The sequence below is a fragment of the Bombina bombina genome, chromosome 6, assembly GCF_027579735.1.
Source record: "Bombina bombina isolate aBomBom1 chromosome 6, aBomBom1.pri, whole genome shotgun sequence".
In the NCBI taxonomy this organism is placed as follows: Eukaryota; Metazoa; Chordata; class Amphibia; order Anura; family Bombinatoridae; genus Bombina; species Bombina bombina.
This window is the reverse complement of record NC_069504.1, coordinates 348,960,375-348,981,370: the sequence shown is the minus strand read 5'-3', so window position 1 is coordinate 348,981,370 and position 20,996 is coordinate 348,960,375. Positions and strand designations below refer to the sequence as shown.

Here is a 20,996-nt window from a genome sequence, read left to right as displayed (position 1 = left end):
ACAGGCTTTTAGAGGACTGAAGGGCAAGACAGGTGGACACAAGCTTCCTGCGCCGCTAATCTGAGAGAAATATCTTCATGGACATAGAGTCTATTATCGTACCCAGGAACTCCACCCTGTTGCTGGCAACCAGGGAACTCTTTCCTGCGTTGATCTTCCAACCGTGAGATTGGAGCAGAAAAAGAGCCCTCGAATGATCCTCTTCGAGGCTGAGCAACGGTGGCTGAACTAGGATGTCGTCCAGGTAAGGCGCCACCGCAATGCCCCTGGATCTGGCCACTGCAAGAGGCGCCCCCAAGAACCTTCAAAAAGACTCTCGGGGCCGTCACCAGACCAAAAGGAAGGGCCACAAACTGGAAGTGTTGTTCAAGAAACGCAAATCTTAGGAACCTGAAGTGGTCCCTGAGAATTGGCACATGAAGGTAAGCTTCCTTCAAGTCTACAGTTATGAACTGTCCCTCTTGAACTAGGGACAGAATAGATCTGATGGTTTCCATTTTGAACGATGGAACACTCAGAAACTTGTTTTAACACCTTAGGTCCAGAATCGGGTGGAACCTGCTCTCCTCCTTTGGAACCACAAAAATATTGGAATAGTACCCTAGACCCCTTTCTGCTAGGGGTACTAGTACAATAACCCCCGAGAGAGGCGAGATCTCTCACACACTCTAGAAAGGCCTCTCTCTTCTATGGTCTTGAAGACAGGTTTGACAGGAGGAATCTGCAATCGGGTGTATGGGATCTGAACCCTATCCTGTAAACCTGGGAGACCACTTCTAGAACCCTAGGTTCCTGAACGTCCTGCAACCATGCGTCTGAGAATTGAGATAATCTGCCCCCCTACGTGATCCGCAGACCGGTCGGGGGCCGCCCCTTCATGCAGATTTCGTCTCAACAGGCTTCTTGCTCTGCTTAGACTTGTTCCAAGATTGAGCCAGCTTCTAAGATCCCTTGGACTGGTCCGCTTTTTCGGCGGGGTGCTGGCGCTGGGCCTTGTCCACACAAAAAGTAGATCATTTAGGCTTAGCCTTCTTATCCTGTGGTAGAAAAGCTCAATTGCGTCCCGTAACCATGGATATAATCAAATCCAATCCTGGACTGAACAGGATCTTTCCTTGAAAAGGCAAGGCCTTGCCTTAGAGGTCATGTCCGTAGACCAAGTTTAGCCGCAGAGCCCTGCGCGCTAAAACAGAAAAACCTTGACACCTTAGCATTCAGGCGAATAATTTGCATATTGGCATCACAGATGAAAGAATTGGCGATCTTCAGCACCTTAATCTTCTCCTGTATCTCGTCGATGGATGTTTCCCCCTCAACCATTTCACACAGGGATTCACACCAATATGTCACACAATATGTCACAGCTCCAGCGACCACCGCAAAGGACGCGGCTGGCTGAAAAACAAACCCTGTGTGCTGAAACATCTTTCTCAACATTTTTTCCAGCTTTTTATCCATGGGCTCTTAAAATGACAAACTATCCTCGAGGGGAATAGTCGTCCGCTTCGCAAGCGTAGAGATAGCCCCATCCACCTTAGGGATGGTCCCCCACAGCAGGTTCCTCCGGTATCTTAGGTTCCGGAACATCCAGAGTAGCAAGCACCTGCCGTAGCAGAAAGTGAACCAGGCTCCTCTGCCGCCGGAGATTTAGATGACACCGACTCCGACCCAGAAGGGGCATCCTCCAAAGAGTCGGAGTGGGGCTCGTCATCGTATAGAGCCTTTGGATATTCCATCAGCGAGGACAAACCATGGGCCGGGCTTGCGCTTTGCAGAACGTTGTAAGGCACGGATCACTTTCGAAACCGCAGATTCCAGTTGGTCCGCATAATCTGACGGCCAACGAATCTCTCCTGAAGGTGTAACGGTTGGACCCTGGGGTGCTGCATGTGCAATCTGAGATGAATGTAGGGAACGCACCTCCCGGGACTAAGAACCCTCAGAGGTGGACGGCTCAGTAGTGCTAGACATCCGTTTACATTTAGATGTTGTAACTTTATCAAGGCATGTGGAACATAGTTGAGCAGGCTGATCTACCAGAACCTCCTCACAATAAACACAGGAATGAGGAATTTATTAAGGAATAAGAGTCCTCCATCGCTTGCGCGTTTGGTTAGACTAACTTTATTAATTAAAAAGGCACCTTTATACCACCAATGGCCGGGGCACTCACCACCTCCTAGGACCCGGACTACAGACACCACCATGTCTCCTGCGCCACAGATCAGCAGGAAGGATAGATAGCCACACCCAGTCACATGGAATGCCTGGCAGGACTGCCCCTGCACTAGAGAAAAACTTGCCAAAAAATGGCAGTGCAAAGTTTCCACATGTAACCTGAAAGTTCCACACATTGCCAGAGCCTCATCTCGCATATAACGCAGCAATGACACAATAAACAATATCATGTATAAACCCCCCTGTTCAATAATCCCCCTTCCATGAATATTAACCCTTGATTCTGTAAAGATAAAAAGGTGCCACACTGTGACCCTGTCTTCTATGTTATTAAAAAAAAAATAAAATGAAACAATCTTACCAAAATCTACGCCCTGAAACAGGAACACGGCCCTTCAAGTGCGACAGGTTAGTAGCCTCGCTTGGACTTGAGTGAAGAAAGCAGGCAGCGAAACTCGTCAACGCTGATTGCTTATGGAGCTGTTAATATGAGTCGGGATGGTTTCGCAGAAAGACTCTCCCTGCATCTCCGGACTCTAACTTTCGCCCAGGCTCTCACTGAGAGACTACTCCCAAACTCCGGCACTCCTCTGCCATCCTCCTGTGACGAAAGGCAAAGAATGACTGGGGGGATGAGGGAAGTGGGGAGGTATTTAAGCCTTTGGCTGGGGTGTCTTTGTCTCCTCCTGGTGGCCAGGTTCTTAATTCCCACAAGTAATGAATGAAGCCGTAAACTCTCCTCCCCTTTAGATGGAAATAGATTCTGTCCGTAAGCCAACTAAAAAATTTTAACTTTCCTGCCAATTATTGCATAACAAAGAGACATAAAAATAAAAATAGAGAGAGATGCACTCAGCTGAGACAGAACAAAAGCTAGAAAAACTTCCGTGCCTGTTCATTTTTGGGTGCCACTCAGGGTGCATACTCTTTTAGCACACTATGCCCCTTCACAGAGAAAAAATATCCTGTAGCATATCAGTCTGACCCTGCCCAATGACAGTCCAGCGCCGAAATACCAGGCAATTCTTCTCTGAACAAGAGAAAACAACAACCCCAGACGATCGTTTCGGCCTTTTGTTGTTTTCTCTTGTTCAGAGAAGAATTGCCTGGTATTTCGGCGCTGGACTGTCATTGGGCAGGGTCAGACTGATATGCTACAGGATATTTTTTCTCTGTGAAGGGGCATAGTGTGCTAAAAGAATATGCACCCTGAGTGGCACACTATAATAAAATGAACAGGCACGGAAGTTTTTCCAGCTTTTGTTCTGTCTCAGCTGAGTGCATCTCTCTCTCTCTTTTTATTTATGCAAACTGCTCTTGGGTCTCCCTAAGAGTAAAAGGGGAAACCAGACATGGACTCCTTGCACACATGCCCTTAGAGAGATGCGACTGCACCTGACGAGGCCCACAGAAGGCCGAAACGATCGTCTGGGGTTGTTGTTTCTCTTGTTCAGAGAAGAATTGCCTGGTATTTCGGCGCTGGACTGTCATTGGGCAGGGTCAGACTGATATGCTACAGGATATTTTTTCTCTGTGAAGGGGCATAGTGTGCTAAAAGAGTATGCACCCTGAGTGGCACACTATAATAAAATGAACAGGCACGGAAGTTTTTCCAGCTTTTGTTCAGTCTCAGCTGAGTGCATCTCTCGCTCTCTTTTTATTTATGCAAATTGCTCTTGGGTCTCCCTAAGAGTAAAAGGGGAAACCAGACGTGGACTCCTTGCACACATGCCCTTCGAGAGATGCGACTGCACCTCACTGACGAGGCCCACAGAAGGCCGAAACGATTGTCTGGGGTTGTTGTTTCTCTTGTTCAGAGAAGAATTGCCTGGTATTTCGGCGCTGGACTGTCATTGGGCAGGGTCAGACTGATATGCTACAGGATATTTTTTCTCTGTGAAGGGGCATAGTGTGCTAAAAGAGTATGCACCCTGAGTGGCACACTATAATAAAATGAACAGGCACGGAAGTTTTTCCAGCTTTTGTTCTGTCTCAGCTGAGTGCATCTCTCTCTTTTTATTTATAAAAAAAGACACACCAAAAAAACCAACTTTTTTTCTTTCGTGATTCAGATAGAGCAGAAATTTAAAGCAACTTTATAATTTACTCCTATTATAAATTTTTCTTTGTTCTCTTGCTATCTTTATTTAAAAAAGTAGGAATGTGAACTTAAGAGCCGTCCCATATTTGGTTCAGTTGCTGGGTAGCTCTTGCCGATTGGTGGCTAAATGTAGCAAACCAATCGGCAAGCGCTAACCAGGTGCTGAACCAAAAATAGTCCGGCTCTTAAGTTTACATTCCTGCTTTTTCAAATAAAGATAGCAAGAGAATGAAGAAAAAATTATAATAGGAATACATTAGAAAGTTGCTTAAAATTGCATGCTCTATCTGAATCACAAATGAAAAAAAATTGGGTTTAGTATCCCTTTAAGAAAGCAGACCAACAAGTATAGCAGATTCTCGTTAACCAGGACAAAAACAAAATATATGCTTACCTGATAAATTTATTTTATTTTTTGACACAGTGAGTCGACGGATTATCAATTACTGTTGGGAATGTCACTCCTGGCCAGCAGGAGGAGGCAAAGAGCACCACAGAGTATCACTTCCCTTCCCACAACCCCAAGTCATTAGACCGAAGGAAAAGGAGAGAAAGGAAATAACACATGGTGTAGAGGTGCCTGAGGTTTACATAAAAAACTGTCTGAAAACAAGGGAGGGCCGTGGACTCATCGTGTCAAGAAATACATTTATAAGGTAAGCATAAATTTTGTTTTCTTAAAACACAGTGAGTTCACAGATCATCAATAAACTGTTGGGAATCAATACCCAAGCTAGAAGACACAGATGATTAGGGAGGGACAAGACAGGTAACCTAAACAGAAGGCACCACTGCTTGAAAACCTTTCTCCAGAAAGAAGCCCCAGCCGAAGCAAAAGTATCAAATTTATAGAATTTAGAAAAAGTGTGCAAAGACCAAGTCGCAGCCTTACAAATCTGTTCTACAGAGGCCTCATTCTTGAAGGCCCAAGAAGAAGAAACCACCCTAGTGATATGTGCTGTAATTCTTTCAGGAGGCTGCTGTCCAGCACTCTCATATGCCAAACAAATAATACTTCTCAACCAGAGAGAAAGAAAAGAGGCAGTAGCTTTCTGACCCTTACGCTTTCCAGAAAAGCAAACAATGCAGAAGAGTGACGAAAGTCCTTCGTAGCCTGCAAATAGAATTTAAGAGCCAACACAACATCTAAGTTGTGTAACAACTGCTCCTTATGAGAGGAAGGATTAGGACAGAGAGAAGGAACAACAATTTCCTGATTGATATTTCTATCCGAAACAACCTTAGGAAGAAAACCAAACTTGGTACGAAGAACTGCCTTGTCTGCATGAAATATGAGATAAGGAGAGTCACACTGCAAAGCTGAGAGTTCAGAAACCCTCCGAGCAGAAGATATAGCAAGAAGAAACAAAACTTTCCAAGATAATAACTTAATATCTATGGAATGCATAGGCTCAAACTGAGCCTGTTGCAAAACTTTAAGAACAAGATTAAGACTCCAATTCTGACCAGGGCCTGACAAAAGGATTGTTCATCCAAAACGTCCGCCAGACGCTTGTGTAGCAAAATAGATAGAGCAGAAATCTGATCCTTGAGTGTACTGACAGATAACCCCTTCTCCAGACCTTCCTGGAGAAAAGATAAGATCCTTGGGATCCTGACCCTACTCCAAGAATATCCGTTAGACTCACACCAATAAAGATATTTACGCCATAGTTTATGGTAAAGCTTACGAGCCTGAACCATGGTCTCAATGACTGATTCGGAAAAAGCACACTTAGCTAGGATCAAGCGATCAATCTCCAAGCAGTCATCTTCAGAGAAACTAGATTTGGATAAAGGAAGGGCCCCTGAAGCAGAAGGTCCTTTCTCAGCGGTAGTCTCCACGGAGATAGAAACAACATTTCTACTAGATCTGCATACCAGATCCTGCAAGGCCACGCAGGAGGTATTAGAATCACTGACTCTCTCTCCTGCTTGATCCGAGCGATGACTAGCGGGAGGAGAGCAAACGGGGGAAAGAGATAAGCCAATTTGAAGTTCCAAGGAACGGCCAGAGCATCTATTAGAAAAGCTTGAGGGTCTCTCGACCTCGACCCGTATTTTGGGAGATTGGGTGTTCTGAAGTGACGCCATCAGATCCAATTCCGGTAAACCCCATTTGGTTGTTAACCTTGAGAACACTTCCGGATTGAGTTCCCACTCTCCAGGATGAAAAGTCTGTCTGCTCAGAAAATCTGCTTCCCAATTGTCCACTCCTGGGATGTGGATGGCAGATAGACCGCAATTGTGAGCCTCCATCCACTGAACGATTTGCGTCACCTCCTTCATGGCTAAGGAACTCAGAGTTCCCCCCTGATGGTTGATGTAAGCCACTGAGTTATGTTATGTTGTCCGTCTGGAATATGATAAATCTGGCTAGAGCCAGTTGAGGCCAAGCCATCAAGGCATTGAAGATCACTCAATTCCAGAATGTTTATGGGGACAGCCGATTCCTCCTTAGACCAAAGTCCATGCGCCTTCAACGAGTCCCAAACTGCTCTCCAACCCAACAGGCTGGCATCCGTGGTCACAATTAACAAAGAGAGTCTCTGTAAACATGTCCCCTGGGCCAGATGTTCTTGAGACAGCCACCACGGTAGGGAGTCCATTGCTAATGATCTAGAACTATCCTCTGAGATAGATCTGTATAATCCCTGTTCCATTGAGCAAGCATGCAAAGCTGAAGAGGTCTCTAGTGGAACCGAGCAAAAGGAACTATGTCCATGGAAGCCACCATCAACCCGATTACCTCCATGCATTGGGCCACTGATGGTCGAACCGCCGACTGTAGGGACAGGCAAGTGGAAAGAATCTTGGCTCTTCTGACCTCCGTCAAATATTTTCAGCGATAGAGAATCTATAATGGTTCCTAGGAATATCACTCTTTTAGTCGGAACAAGAGAACTCTTTTCCAAATTGACCTTCTAACCGTGGGAACAATGAAACACCAACAAGATCTTTGTATGAGATTCTTCTAGTTGCAAGGATGGTGCCTGAACCAGAATGTCGTCCAGATAAGGTGCCACTGCAATTCCCCAGGACCAAATTACTGCCAATAGAGCTCTCAGGACCTTTGAGATGTTCTTCTTGTCTTGAGGCAGAAAACATAATTTATGCTTACCTGATAAATTCCTTTCTCCTGTAGTGTAGTCAGTCCACGGGTCATCCATTACTTATGGGATTATATCTCCTCCCTAACAGGAAGTGCAAGAGGATCACCCAGGCAGAGCTGCTATATAGCTCCTCCCCTCTACGTCATACCCAGTCATTCGACCGAAACCAAACGAGAAAGGAGAAACTATAGGGTGCAGTGGTGACTGGAGTTTAATTTAAAATTTAGACCTGCCGTAAAAAACAGGGCGGGCCGTGGACTGACTACACTACAGGAGAAAGGAATTTATCAGGTAAGCATAAATTATGTTTTCTCCTGTTAAATGTAGTCAGTCCACGGGTCATCCATTGCTTATGGGATACCAATACCAAAGCTAAAAGTACACGGATGACGGGAGGGACAGGCAGGACCTTTACACGGAAGGAACCACTGCCTGAAGAACCTTTCTCCCAAAAACAGCCTCCGAAGAAGCAAAAGTGTCAAATTTGTAAAATTTTGAAAAGGTGTGAAGTGAAGACCAAGTTGCAGCCTTGCAAATCTGTTCAACAGAGGCCTCATTTTTAAAGGCCCAAGTGGAAGCCACAGCTCTGGTAGAATGAGCTGTAATTCTTTCAGGAGGCTGCTGTCCAGCAGTCTCATAGGCTAAACGTATTATGCTACGAAGCCAGAAGGAGAGAGAGGTAGCCGAAGCCTTTTGACCTCTCCTCTGTCCAGAATAAACGACAAACAGGGAAGAGGTTTGTCGAAAATCTTTAGTTGCCTGTAAATAGAATTTCAGGGCACGGACGACGTCCAGATTGTGCAGAAGTCGTTCCTTCTTTGAGGAAGGATTAGGGCACAATGAAGGAACAACAATCTCTTGATTGATATTCTTGTTAGTGACTACCTTAGGTAAGAACCCAGGTTTAGTACGCAGAACTACCTTGTCTGAATGAAAAATCAGATAAGGAGAATCACAATGTAAGGCCGATAACTCAGAGACTCTTCGAGCCGAGGAAATAGCCATTAGAAACAGAACTTTCCAAGATAACAGCTTGATATCAATGGAATGAAGGGGTTCAAACGGAACACCCTGTAAGACGTTAAGAACTAAGTTTAAACTCCATGGCGGAGCAACAGATTTAAACACAGGCTTAATCCTGGCCAAAGCCTGCCAAAAAGCCTGAACGTCTGGAACTTCTGACAGACGCTTGTGTAAAAGAATGGACAGAGCTGAGATCTGTCCCTTTAACGAACTAGCAGATAAACCCTTTTCTAAGCCTTCTTGTAGAAAAGACAATATCCTAGGAATCCTAACCTTACTCCATGAGTAACTCTTGGATTCGCACCAATGTAAGTATTTACGCCATATTTTATGGTAAATTCTCCTGGTAACAGGTTTCCTAGCCTGTATTAAGGTATCAATCACTGACTCAGAGAATCCACGCTTTGATAGAATCAAGCGTTCAATCTCCATGCAGTCAGCCTCAGAGAAATTAGATTTGGATGTTTGAAAGGACTCTGAACCAGAAGGTCCTGTCTCAGAGGTAGAGACCATGGTGGACAGGACGACATGTCCACTAGATCTGCATACCAGGTCCTGCGTGGCCACGCAGGTGCTATTAGAATCACCGATGCTCTCTCCTGTTTGATCCTGGCAATCAGTCGAGGAAGTATCGGGAAGGGTGGAAACACATAAGCCATGTTGAAGACCAGGTGCTGTCAGAGCATCTATCAGAACCGCTCCCGGGTCCCTGGACCTTGATCCGTAACAAGGAAGCTTGGCGTTCTGGCGAGACGCCATGAGATCCAGATCTGGTTTGCCCCAACGCCGAAGCAGTTGTGCAAATACCTCCGGGTGAAGTTCCCACTCCCCCGGATGAAAAGTCTGGCGACTTAGGAAATCCGCCTCCCAGTTCTTCATGCCTGGGATGTGGATCGCTGACAGGTGGCAAGAGTGAGACTCTGCCCAGCGAATTATCTTTGAGACTTCCATCATCGCCAGGGAACTCCTTGTCCCTCCCTGGTGATTGATGTAAGCCACAGTCGTGATGTTGTCCGACTGAAACCTGATGAACCTCAGAGTTGCTAGCTGAGGCCAAGCCAGAAGAGCATTGAGAACTGCTCTTAATTCCAGAATGTTTATTGGAAGGAGACTCTCCTCCTGAGTCCATGATCCCTGAGCCTTCAGGGAATTCCAGACAGCGCCCCAACCTAGTAGGCTGGCGTCTGTTACAATCGTCCAGTCTGGTCTGCTGAAGGGCATTCCCCTGGACAGATGTGGCCGAGAAAGCCACCATAGAAGAGAATCTCTGGTCTCTTGATCTAGATTCAGCATAGGGGACAAATCTGAGTAATCCCCATTCCACTGACTTAGCATGCATAATTGTAGTGGTCTGAGATGCAGGCGCGCAAAAGGTACTATGTCCATTGCCGCTACCATTAAGCCGATTACCTCCATGCATTGAGCCACTGACGGGTGTTGAATGGAATGAAGGACACGGCAAGCATTTAGAAGTTTTGTTAACCTGTCTAGTGTCAGGTAAATTTTCATTTCTACAGAATCTATAAGAGTCCCCAAGAAGGGAACTCTTGTGAGTGGCAATAGAGAACTCTTTTCTACGTTCACCTTCCACCCATGCGACCTTAGAAATGCCAGTACCAACTCTGTATGAGACTTGGCAGTCTGGAAACTTGACGCTTGTATCAGAATGTCGTCTAGGTACGGAGCTACCGAAATTCCTCGTGGTCTTAGTACCGCCAGAAGAGAGCCCAGAACCTTTGTAAAGATTCTTGGAGCCGTGGCTAACCCGAAGGGAAGAGCTACAAATTGGTAATGCCTGTTTAGGAAGGCAAACCTTAGGTACCGATAATGATCCTTGTGAATCGGTATGTGAAGGTAGGCATCCTTTAAATCCACTGTGGTCATGTATTGGCCCCTTTGGATCATAGGTAAGATTTTCCGAATAGTTTCCATTTTGAACGATGGGACTCTTAGGAATTTGTTTAGGATCTTTAAATCCAAAATTGGTCTGAAGGTTCCCTCTTTTTTGGGAACCACAAACAGATTTGAGTAAAACCCTTGTCCTTGTTCCGACCGCGGAACTGGATGGATCACTCCCATTAATAAAAGGTCTTGTACACAGCGTAGAAACGCTTCTCTCTTTAACTGGTTTGCTGACAGCCTTGAAAGATGAAATCTCCCTTTTGGAGGAGAAGCTTTGAAGTCCAGAAGATATCCCTGAGATATGATCTCTAACGCCCAGGGATCCTGGACATCTCTTGCCCAAGCCTGGGCGAAGAGAGAAAGTCTGCCCCCCACTAGATCCGTTTCCGGATCGGGGGCCCTCACTTCATGCTGTCTTAGGTGCAGCAGCAGGTTTTCTGGCCTGCTTGCCCTTGTTCCAGGACTGGTTAGGTTTCCAGCCCTGTCTGTAGCGAGCAACAGTTCCTTCCTGCTTTGTAGCTGAGGAAGTTGATGCTGCTCCTGCCTTGAAGTTACGAAAGGCACGGAAATTAGACTGTCTAGCCCTTGGTTTGGCTCTGTCTTGAGGCAGGGCATGACCCTTACCTCCAGTAATGTCAGCGATAATTTCTTTCAAACCGGGCCCGAATAATGTCTGCCCTTTGAAAGGTATGTTAAGCAATTTAGATTTAGAAGTCACATCGGCTGACCAAGATTTAAGCCACAGCGCTCTGCGCGCTTGAATGGCGAATCCTGAATTCTTAGCCGTAAGTTTAATTAAGTGTACTACGGCATCGGAAATAAATGAATTAGCTAGCTTAAGGACTCTAAGCTTGTCTGTAATCTCATCCAATGTAACTGAGTTAATGGTCTCTTCCAGAGACTCAAACCAGAATGCCGCCGCAGCCGTGACAGGTGCAATGCATGCAAGGGGTTGTAATATAAAACCTTGTTGAACAAACATTTTCTTAAGGTAACCCTCTAACTTTTTATCCATTGGATCTGAAAAAGCACAGCTATCCTCCACCGGGATAGTGGTGCGTTTAGCCAGAGTAGAAACTGCTCCCTCCACCTTAGGGACCGTCTGCCATAAGTCCCGTGTGGTGGCGTCTATTGGAAACATTTTCCTAAATATAGGAGGGGGAGAAAAGGGTACACCAGGTCTATCCCACTCCTTGTTAATAATTTCTGTAAGCCTTTTAGGAATAGGAAAAACGTCAGTACACGTCGGTACCGCAAAATATTTATCCAGCCTACACATTTTCTCTGGAATTGCAACCGTGTTACAATCATTCAGAGCCGCTAATACCTCCCCTAGCAATACACGGAGGTTCTCAAGCTTAAATTTAAAATTTGAAATGTCTGAGTCCAGTTTACTTGGATCAGATCCGTCACCCACAGAATGAAGCTCTCCGTCCTCATGTTCTGCATATTGTGACGCAGTATCAGACATGGCTCCAATATTATCAGCGCACTCTGTTCTCACCCCAGAGTGGTCGCGTTTACCCCTAATTTCTGGCAATTTAGATAATACTTCAGTCATAACATTAGCCATGTCTTGCAAAGTGATTTGTATGGGCCGCCCTGATGTACTTGGCGCCACAATATCACGCACCTCCTGAGCGGGAGACGAAGGTACTGACACGTGAGGAGAGTTAGTCGGCATAACTTCCCCCTCGTTGTCTGGTGAAATTTTCTTTACATGTACACTTTTATTTAAAGTAGCATCAATGCAATTAGTACACAAATTTCTATTGGGCTCCACATTGGCCTTTAAACATATTGCACAAAGAGTTTCCTCTGTGTCAGACATGTTTAACAGACTAGCAATGAAACTAGCAAGCTTGGAAAATACTTTTGAAATAAATTTACAAGCAATATAAAAAAAACGTTACTGTGCCTTTAAGAAGCACCAATAAACTGTCACATTTGAAATTACAATGAACCAAATTTGTTATAACAACCAAATTTTCACAATAAATGCAATAAGTTAGCAAAGGATTGCACCCACCAGCAAATGGATGATTAACCCCTTAATACCCAAAAAACGGATAACAGAATATAAACGTTTTATCACAGTCAAAAGCACAGTCTCACAGGTCTGCTGTGAGTGATTACCTCCCTCAAAACTAGTTTTGGAGACCCCTGGGCTCTGTAGAGACGTCCTGGATCATGGAGGAAGGAATAGGAAGACTGTGACTGAATTCTTACTGCGCAAGAAAGCGCCAAAATAGGCCCCTCCCACTCATATTATAACAGTGGGGAAGCTCAGTAAACTGAATTTATTCATAAATAAACGACAGCCATGTGGAAAAATAATGCCCAAATTTTTTTATCACCAAGTACCTCAGAAAAAAAACGATTAACATGCCAGTAAAACGTTTTAAAATAAAATTATGAAATGATACTAATAAGCCTGCTGCTAGTCGCTTTCACTGCAGTGGGGGCTCAAATATAAGTTAAATGTATACAGTATTTTCTTAGTGAAGTTCCATTCCCCAGAAATACCTCAGTGTAATATACATACATATCAGCCTGATACCAGTCGCTACTACTGCATTTAAGGCTGCACTTACATTATATGGGTATTAGCAGTATTTTCTCAGTCAATTCCATTCCTTAGAAAATAATATACCGCAACATACCTCCTTGCAGGTGAACCCTGCCCGCTGTCCCCTGTTCTGAAGTTACCTCACTCCTCAGAATGGCCGAGAACAGCAAATGGATCTTAGTTACGACCGCTAAGATCATACACAAACTCAGGTAGATTCTTCTTCTAATGCTGCCTGAGAAAAAACAACACACTCCGGTGCCGTTTAAAATAACAAACTTTTGATTGAAGATATAAAAACTAATTTTAATAACCACAGTCCTCTCACACGTCCTATCTATTAGTTAGGTGCAAGAGAATGACTGGGTATGACGTAGAGGGGAGGAGCTATATAGCAGCTCTGCTTGGGTGATCCTCTTGCATTTCCTGTTAGGGAGGAGATATAATCCCATAAGTAATGGATGACCCGTGGACTGACTACACTTAACAGGAGAAAAGATCCTTTACCACCTGCGATATCGGAAATAATTTCTGCCAATGCTGGCCCGAACAAGGTCTTTCCCTTGTAAGGGATTGCCAAAAGCTTAGATTTAGAAGAAACGTCTACATACCAAGATTTAAGCCACTCTACGCGCTAAACTTGCAAAACCAGATATTTTGGCTCCCAACTTAATGACCTGCAAAGACGTGTCAGTGATAAAGGAATTGGCTAACTTGAGAGCCTTTATCCTATCCTGAATCTCCTCCAAAGGAGTCTCAGCTAGGAGGAAATCTGACAAAGCGTCAAACCAATAGGCTGCCGCACTTGTTATTGTAGCAATACACACTGCTGGCTGCCATTGTAACCCCTGATGAGTATACATCTTTTTAAAGAAATCCTCCAGATTCTTATCCATAGGGTCCTTGAAGGAGCAACTATCCTCAATAGGAATAGTAGTTCTCTTGGCCAGAGAGGAATTCACCCCTTCCACCTTGGGAACTGTCTGCCACGACTCCTTGGAGTCAGTCACCTGGAACATTTACCTAAAGACAGGGAAGAGGGAAAAGGGAATTCCTGGTCTCTCCCATTCCCAGGTAATAATCTCCATGGCACTGTCTAGCACTGGAAACACCTCCCCAGTAGAGGGAACATCAAAGTATCTATTTATTTACTAGACTTCTTAGGGTTGACAACGATAGGTATATCGGAGTCGTCCAAGGTAGCTAAAACCTCCTTTAACAAAACATGAAGGTGTTCAAGCTTGAATCTGAAGGAAACCACTTCAGCATCAGAAGAAGGAATTACACTATCCGAATCTGAGATTTCACCCTCAGAGGCTACCGAAGTATCCTCCTCTTCCGACTTATGGGAAAGAGCAACCTGGTTAGCCTGAGTCGGATCGGATACCTTACTGTCTGAATCAATCTTCCTCTTACGTAGCATAGGGATGGCCGCTAGCGCCTCAGATACCGCAGAGGATACCTGGGCCGCAATTTCAGCTTTCAAAAACACTCCATCCGGAGATTGTAAGGAAGTGCAGGGCACTGCATGAGACGATAACACAGTTTGGGACACTTGTGGAAGAGGCTGTGACATAGCCTGAACAGCATTCACTTGAGAGAATGGTGGCTCAGAATCAGTCTGTCTTTGTACATTAAAGTTCTTTCAATACAAGAACTACAAAAAGGCAAAGGGGGTTCAACTTGTGTAAAAGCCGCCCCCCATGACACAGCCCCGAATCCTAAGTTTTAAAACGGATTAGAGACCATTAGCAAGCAAACGACTTCCATGTAAGCAGTCTACCGACTGAGCCACCAATAAAGTATACCAGTTAACGTGTCTGTAATGTAACCCTTTACACTATCAAAAACTCTCTCTCTAGGACTCTGATGTCCTGTTCCACACAATGTCCTGCAAGCCTGTCTAAATAATCCTGATCTCAGGAAAAAAATGTCCCAATATCAGGTGCAGTAAAAAAAATTCTGAAGTGCCAGGGTTCTCGGTTTTAATAAATAAAATGGCACTTACCTACACCATTTCCTGTCCGACAGGGAGACAACACACCTGGTATGAGAGGAAGCCACTCCTCACAGAGACCTGTGGATAAAAGTATGAACAGAGTAAGCCTACTCTGGCATTCTGTTGAAGGGCAGCAAACTTGTCAGGAAAACGCAGTGAGGCCCACCCCACAAGTTCCTAACTGTTTTAAAGCTACCACAGCCTTACTGAAGAGACCAAAGTGGAGTATAGCTAGAACCATCTTGTCAGGGAAGATCAGAGCAAACCTGCTCAGGCTTCCAAAATAATAAAATATTGATAGAAGAAATCTTAAACAGACACCTAAACTTCACCTCCTCCTTGCACTGAAGGCAAAGAGAATGGCTGGGGGTTGTGGAAAGGGAAGTGATACTTAAAGGGACACTGAACCCATATTTTTTCTTTTGTGATTCAGATAGAGCATGACACTTTAAGCCACTTTCTAATTTACTCCTATTATCAAATTTTCTTCATTCTCTTGGTATCTTTATTTGAAATGCAAGAATGTAAGTTTAGATGCAGGCCCATTTTTGGTGAACAACCTGGGTTGTTCTTGCGGATTGGTGGATAAATGAATCCACCAATGAAAATGTGCTGTCCAGAGGTCTGAACCAAAAACAAAGCTTAGATGCCTTCTTTTTCAAATAAAGATAGCAAGAGAACAAAGGAAATTTGATAATAGAAGTAAATTAGAAAGTTGCTTAAAATAGCATGATCTATCTGAATCACGAAAGAAAAAAATTGGGTTTAGTGTCCCTTTAACAGCTTTGTTGTGGTGCTCTTTGCTTCTCCTGCTGGCCAGGAGTGATATTCCCAACAGTAATTAATGATCTGTGGACTCACCGTGTCTTAAGAATGAAATGAAGTTAGACAAATGACTTGAGTGACATGAAAAAAAATTATTTAAAAAGTTTTCACTAGAAGTAAATACATTTACCTTAAAGAGCTCACAGTAGTTTTCCAGCAAAAACAAAGCAAATTCTTCACTCTGAGCTTTTGATATTGACGGGCTGTGAATGACGACTTTGGTGAATGTCTTAATTACCACAATCTTGTTAACGAACTGCAAAACAAAATTAGGTATCGTACTAAAAAAAGTAGCATGCACATGTCTGGAGCACTATATAGCAGCAGTTTTGTAAGAATGTTATCCGTTTGCATGAGCACTAGATGGAAGCACTATTTCCTGCCATGTAGTACCAGACACCTAGGTATCTTCAACTACAAAAAAATACAATGGAAATTAAGCAAATTGGATTTCATTTTATTTTTTAATTGTACGCTCTGTCTGACTCACAAAAGAAATTTTAAATCGGACTCATATCCCTTTAATATGTCATAAAAAACAGCATTACTAAATATTTATTATGCTGAGCCTTTACAAATTGTGCTTTACAGTGAAACAGAGAAATGACAGATTATGTATTTTTGGCTAACATGTCATAAATATACCACACTGCATTTAAAATTATTTGTACATTAAAGGGGCAGTAATACCCTGAAATATGTAAATAAAATGTTTGGGCATAATAAAAATACTTTGCAATATATTTACATTATGTATTTTGCCCCCTTTTCATGTAATTTAGCAATTTATAAAAAAAAAACTCAGCCTTGAAAAGTCAGCAGGATGCATTTCAAGTTTTAGCTCTGCTACATATCTGTCCATTGCCTTCAATGGATAACAACTGCAAACAAATGCATTTTTACTAAGTTTATGACCGCGGCTAGCCTGGTAGTCTGCTGACTAAAGCCCAGATTGGCCCCTACAAATAAGGCAAATGGTGGGTGGATTTTAGCTATTGAAAAAAAATGTTGAAGAATTTTAAACTTGAGATTTTTTTCCTTTATAAGCAAATGCTAAATTTAACAGTTTTAAACAAATTTGGAGAAAAACTACAAAAAAACATTATGCTTACCTGATAATTTATTCTTCTTCAGATGGAAAGAGTCCACAGCTGCATTCATTACTTTAGGGGAATTCAGAACCTGGCCACCAGGAGCAGGAAGAGACACCCCAGCCAAAGGCTCAAACACCCCTCCCACTCCCCTTATCCCCCAGTTATTCTGCCGGGGAACAAGGAACAGTAGAAGAAATATCAGGGTGAAAAGGTGCCAGAAGAACAAAAATTACAGCCGTCCCGCATAAAAACCGACAGGGAGCTGTGGATTCTTTCCATCTGAAGAAAAGAAAAATCATCAGGTAAGCATAATTTATGTTTTTCTTGATAAATGGAAAGAGCCCACAGCTGCATTCATTACTTTTGGGAAAACAATACCCAAGCTATAGAGGACACTGAATGCAAAAATGGGAGGGTACAAGAGGCGGCCTATTCTGAGGGCACCAGGCCTGAAAACCCCTACTCAACAAAATTCCGCTTCATCCGAAGCCGAGAACAACTTTGAAAACGAGGAAAAGACCCAAGGACACTGACCTGCAGATAGTCCACAAGCCTTGCTAGAGACTGCAGGAACTAGACGTGACTGAGTCAACAGCCTCCAGGAGACACCATCGCCCAGCAGTCGGTCTCCAAACAACACACCCCTGACTAAATAAAGGGAACAAGCTACCGTAATCTTCCACAGAGAAGGAAAGACACGGAGAAAATATGAATGTACTTTTAAAGCGCGGCTAATCCCTCTTAAGGGACTCAAGGCACGGCTCATCATATCAACCTCGAAAGGAGGAAGGCTGAGTAGACCTTGCTGGGGATCGACGTTCAACACTTGGTTTGCTACAGTGCAGAGTAGCCACAGTGCATTAGTATGCTGAGCTAGCTGTCCAGCTAGCATAAGGAACTCCAGACCAACAAAGACCCACCAGCCTCATGGAAACAAGGGGAGGCAACGCCCAGACCCCAGAAAAACAGAAACCACGGGATAAGGCCAGGAGTCTGAAACAGGGAGGATCTTCTCCCAACACAGTGCAACTGCACTCTAAAAAGCAACTGAAGACGAAGGTCCCCAAGTCGCAAAAAGGTAGCTCAGAATACCGAAATATTCAGAATCGTCCTAGAACGAACAACACCTCCAGGGAACACAAGATACCCCATCTGAAGCAATCAGACCTCACAGGGGATAAGAACCGGGAAACCTGGATAACTGATACAGGACTCGCTCATAATTCCCAGCCCAAAGGGAAGAGAATACCCTTGGCCGGGAGGTTAACACCCCCCCAACAAGGTGCTAGGCTGTGACAAAGTCGCACAATTTCTCTAGAGCCCAAAGGCCCCAAGGGCAACACTAAGGGAAATGAGAAAGAGAACAGAGTCACCCGAAAGAGTAGAAGAAAGGCTAGTCTCCATAATCCTTTCAGATTAACGTTCCAGAGGATCACACCCAAGGGAGAAGAATGCAAAGCATCCTGAACCCAGGCAGAAAAACATCCCCTAAGTAAAAAGCTTGGAAAGAGAGACAACACCTCCTATCGCCCCTAATATGGGGACAACTAACTCCCAAAGGAAGACAGAGCCTCACGGCTTTCACTTCCTAATGAAGCAGCCAAAACCACCATAAAAACTGGACGAAGTCCAGAAAGTCTCGACCCAAAGGAAGAGTACCTCTAAAAGGAACAAGTCCTAAAAGGACACTTCCAAAGAGACCATGAAAAGCAAAACCGTAAGAACGGCGGTATGAAGGACCTAAATCCTTCAAGCCTCCAACCCACAACGGGAAGGAACACTCTAGTTCCCGGACACGACTGAGCCCACTAGATTGAAAGGCGAATGAAGACTGAACCAATCCCCCATGCCTCTGAGCAACCACGAACCCTCAAGTCCTCTCAGGATGCTAGTTGAAGCTTGTAAAATAAAACAACACAAATCATATTGTGATCACTAGGCGCCCTCACCGGACCAACCGGACATAAAAAAGGTGCCACTTGTCTGAACTAAGCCTCAAAGACAGAAGGATTTGTACCCAGTCAGGACCAGCCTGAAACCAAGGGCCCCAGCACCGTCAAGGCCACATAGAGCCTCCCCCAAGATGGAGGGATAAAGAACAGTCAGACTTTTGTAAACCGTGCGACCACAAAATCGCCAGTATCAATTCCAGAGAAGAAAGTTCCCGAAGGAAACTTCGCACCATAACCTAAGCTTTAGCCCAAATAAAATCATCCTCACCTGAAGAAGATAAAAGATAAGAGATATTGGTATCTTATAGCGCTGCGTTTGGTGACCTCTAGCTCCTGTCTGTGGTGGGTCCCCCAAGCACCCACTAAGTTAATAGAATATGAAAGAGTAGATAGATAGGAGCGCCAAAAATAGGCAGGGTCTTATATGATTTATAATTGTAGGTCTGATGCTAGACCCTGGGTTTAGAGTAGCATATGTTAGATGTTTAGAAGGGTCCCTGTATAAAATTATGTATCGCAAGGATAGGTTTAGAAATTTGGATATGATATGTTTATCAAAGAATATTTATTACAATTTGCACAAAATATCGTATAATTAAAAGCAATTAGATACAATTGCACAGATTGTTATATAGTTAAAACAACAATTAAGTACATGGATCCATGTGGACAAAATCCTATTTCATATAAGTGTGTCCTAAAATGATCTAAAAACATATGCGGCTGTCAGGATGTTAAAATATGTGTGAGTCTCACATATACAGTATAATGGTGAGGTCGTAGTGATAAGTGACCTCTCTAATGCAGTTGACACAAAAGTTGTGTGGTAAAAGTATAAGAATACCAATATAACATAAAATATAAAATATGGTATAAAATATGGTATAAAATATGATATAAAATATGATAAAGATAGGGATTGGTATATTGGACAAAGAAGTGAACGTCGTGATCAAAAGATATTTAAATATCTTTTGATCACGACGTTCACTTCTTTGTCCAATATACCAATCCCTATCTTTATCATATTTTATATCATATTTTATACCATATTTTATATTTTATGTTATATTGGTATTCTTATACTTTTACCACACAACTTTTGTGTCAACTGCATTAGAGAGGTCACTTATCACTACGACCTCACCATTATACTGTATATGTGAGACTCACACATATTTTAACATCCTGACAGCCGCATATGTTTTTAGATCATTTTAGGACACACTTATATGAAATAGGATTTTGTCCACATGGATCCATGTACTTAATTGTTGTTTTAACTATATAACAATCTGTGCAATTGTACCTAATTGCTTTTAATTATACGATATTTTGTGCAAATTGTAATAAATATTCTTTGATAAACATATCATATCCAAATTTCTAAACCTATCCTTGCGATACATAATTTTATACAGGGACCCTTCTAAACATCTAACATATGCTACTCTAAACCCAGGGTCTAGCATCAGACCTACAATTATAAATCATATAAGACCCTGCCTATTTTTGGCGCTCCTATCTATCTACTCTTTCAGAAGATAAAAGATAAGGCAACTCGTAGGTTATCGCCCAGGAAGAACGGACAGCCCCGCAGGACCAGCCCAACAGGGGTCCGAGACTTCCAAGCTCAGAACTGGAACAGGATACACAAATAAGATAGTAGATTTTATGAGTGGCGCTACCAAGCTGAGGGTACGAATAAAAATTCCTTAAATAAATCTGTATATATATATATATATATATATATATATATATATATATATATATATATATATATATATATATATAAATTACCATGTATCACACTGAGTCAATATTCTAAAGAGGGAGGATTAAGGAAACAGCATTCAAACCGCACCTACAGACAAGCTAGCGGTAAACATACGGACTGAGGCTGTTAAAGGCAGTGAAGCAGCTGTGAGTATTTCCACCGCGTATGGCACTAACGCTGGTCAGGGAACACAGCCAGGTAAGTCTGTTTAACAGCAGAATTATAAAGTCGCACTGAAGCCTAATATGTCCTAACCGGATCTCAATACCAGCATACACATTGTTCTTATCGGATTATAATATCTGCACATCATCACAATCTTTTAAACTGCAGGGTAACAAACCCGCTCATTTGCACATAACTGAGACTGTTCACCTTAAGTTTCTCACGCTGCATAAGCAGACACACTAATGGCTAGATTTAGAGTTTTGTCGGTAAAGACCCGCGTAGCTAACGCTGCTTT

At 43.4% G+C, this 20,996-nt stretch overlaps 1 protein-coding gene across 1 annotated transcript in view; it reads right to left on the bottom strand.

Annotated features, from left to right (window-relative positions):
• DEPDC4 (DEP domain containing 4) overlaps positions 1-20,996 on the bottom strand; it is a 195,974-nt gene that overhangs the window by 59,865 nt on the left and 115,113 nt on the right. Inside the window, exon 7 of the mRNA XM_053717002.1 lies at positions 15,841-15,966. Within this exon, the coding sequence (XP_053572977.1) occupies positions 15,841-15,966 (126 nt within the window). The remainder of the gene's footprint in view (positions 1-15,840; positions 15,967-20,996) is intronic.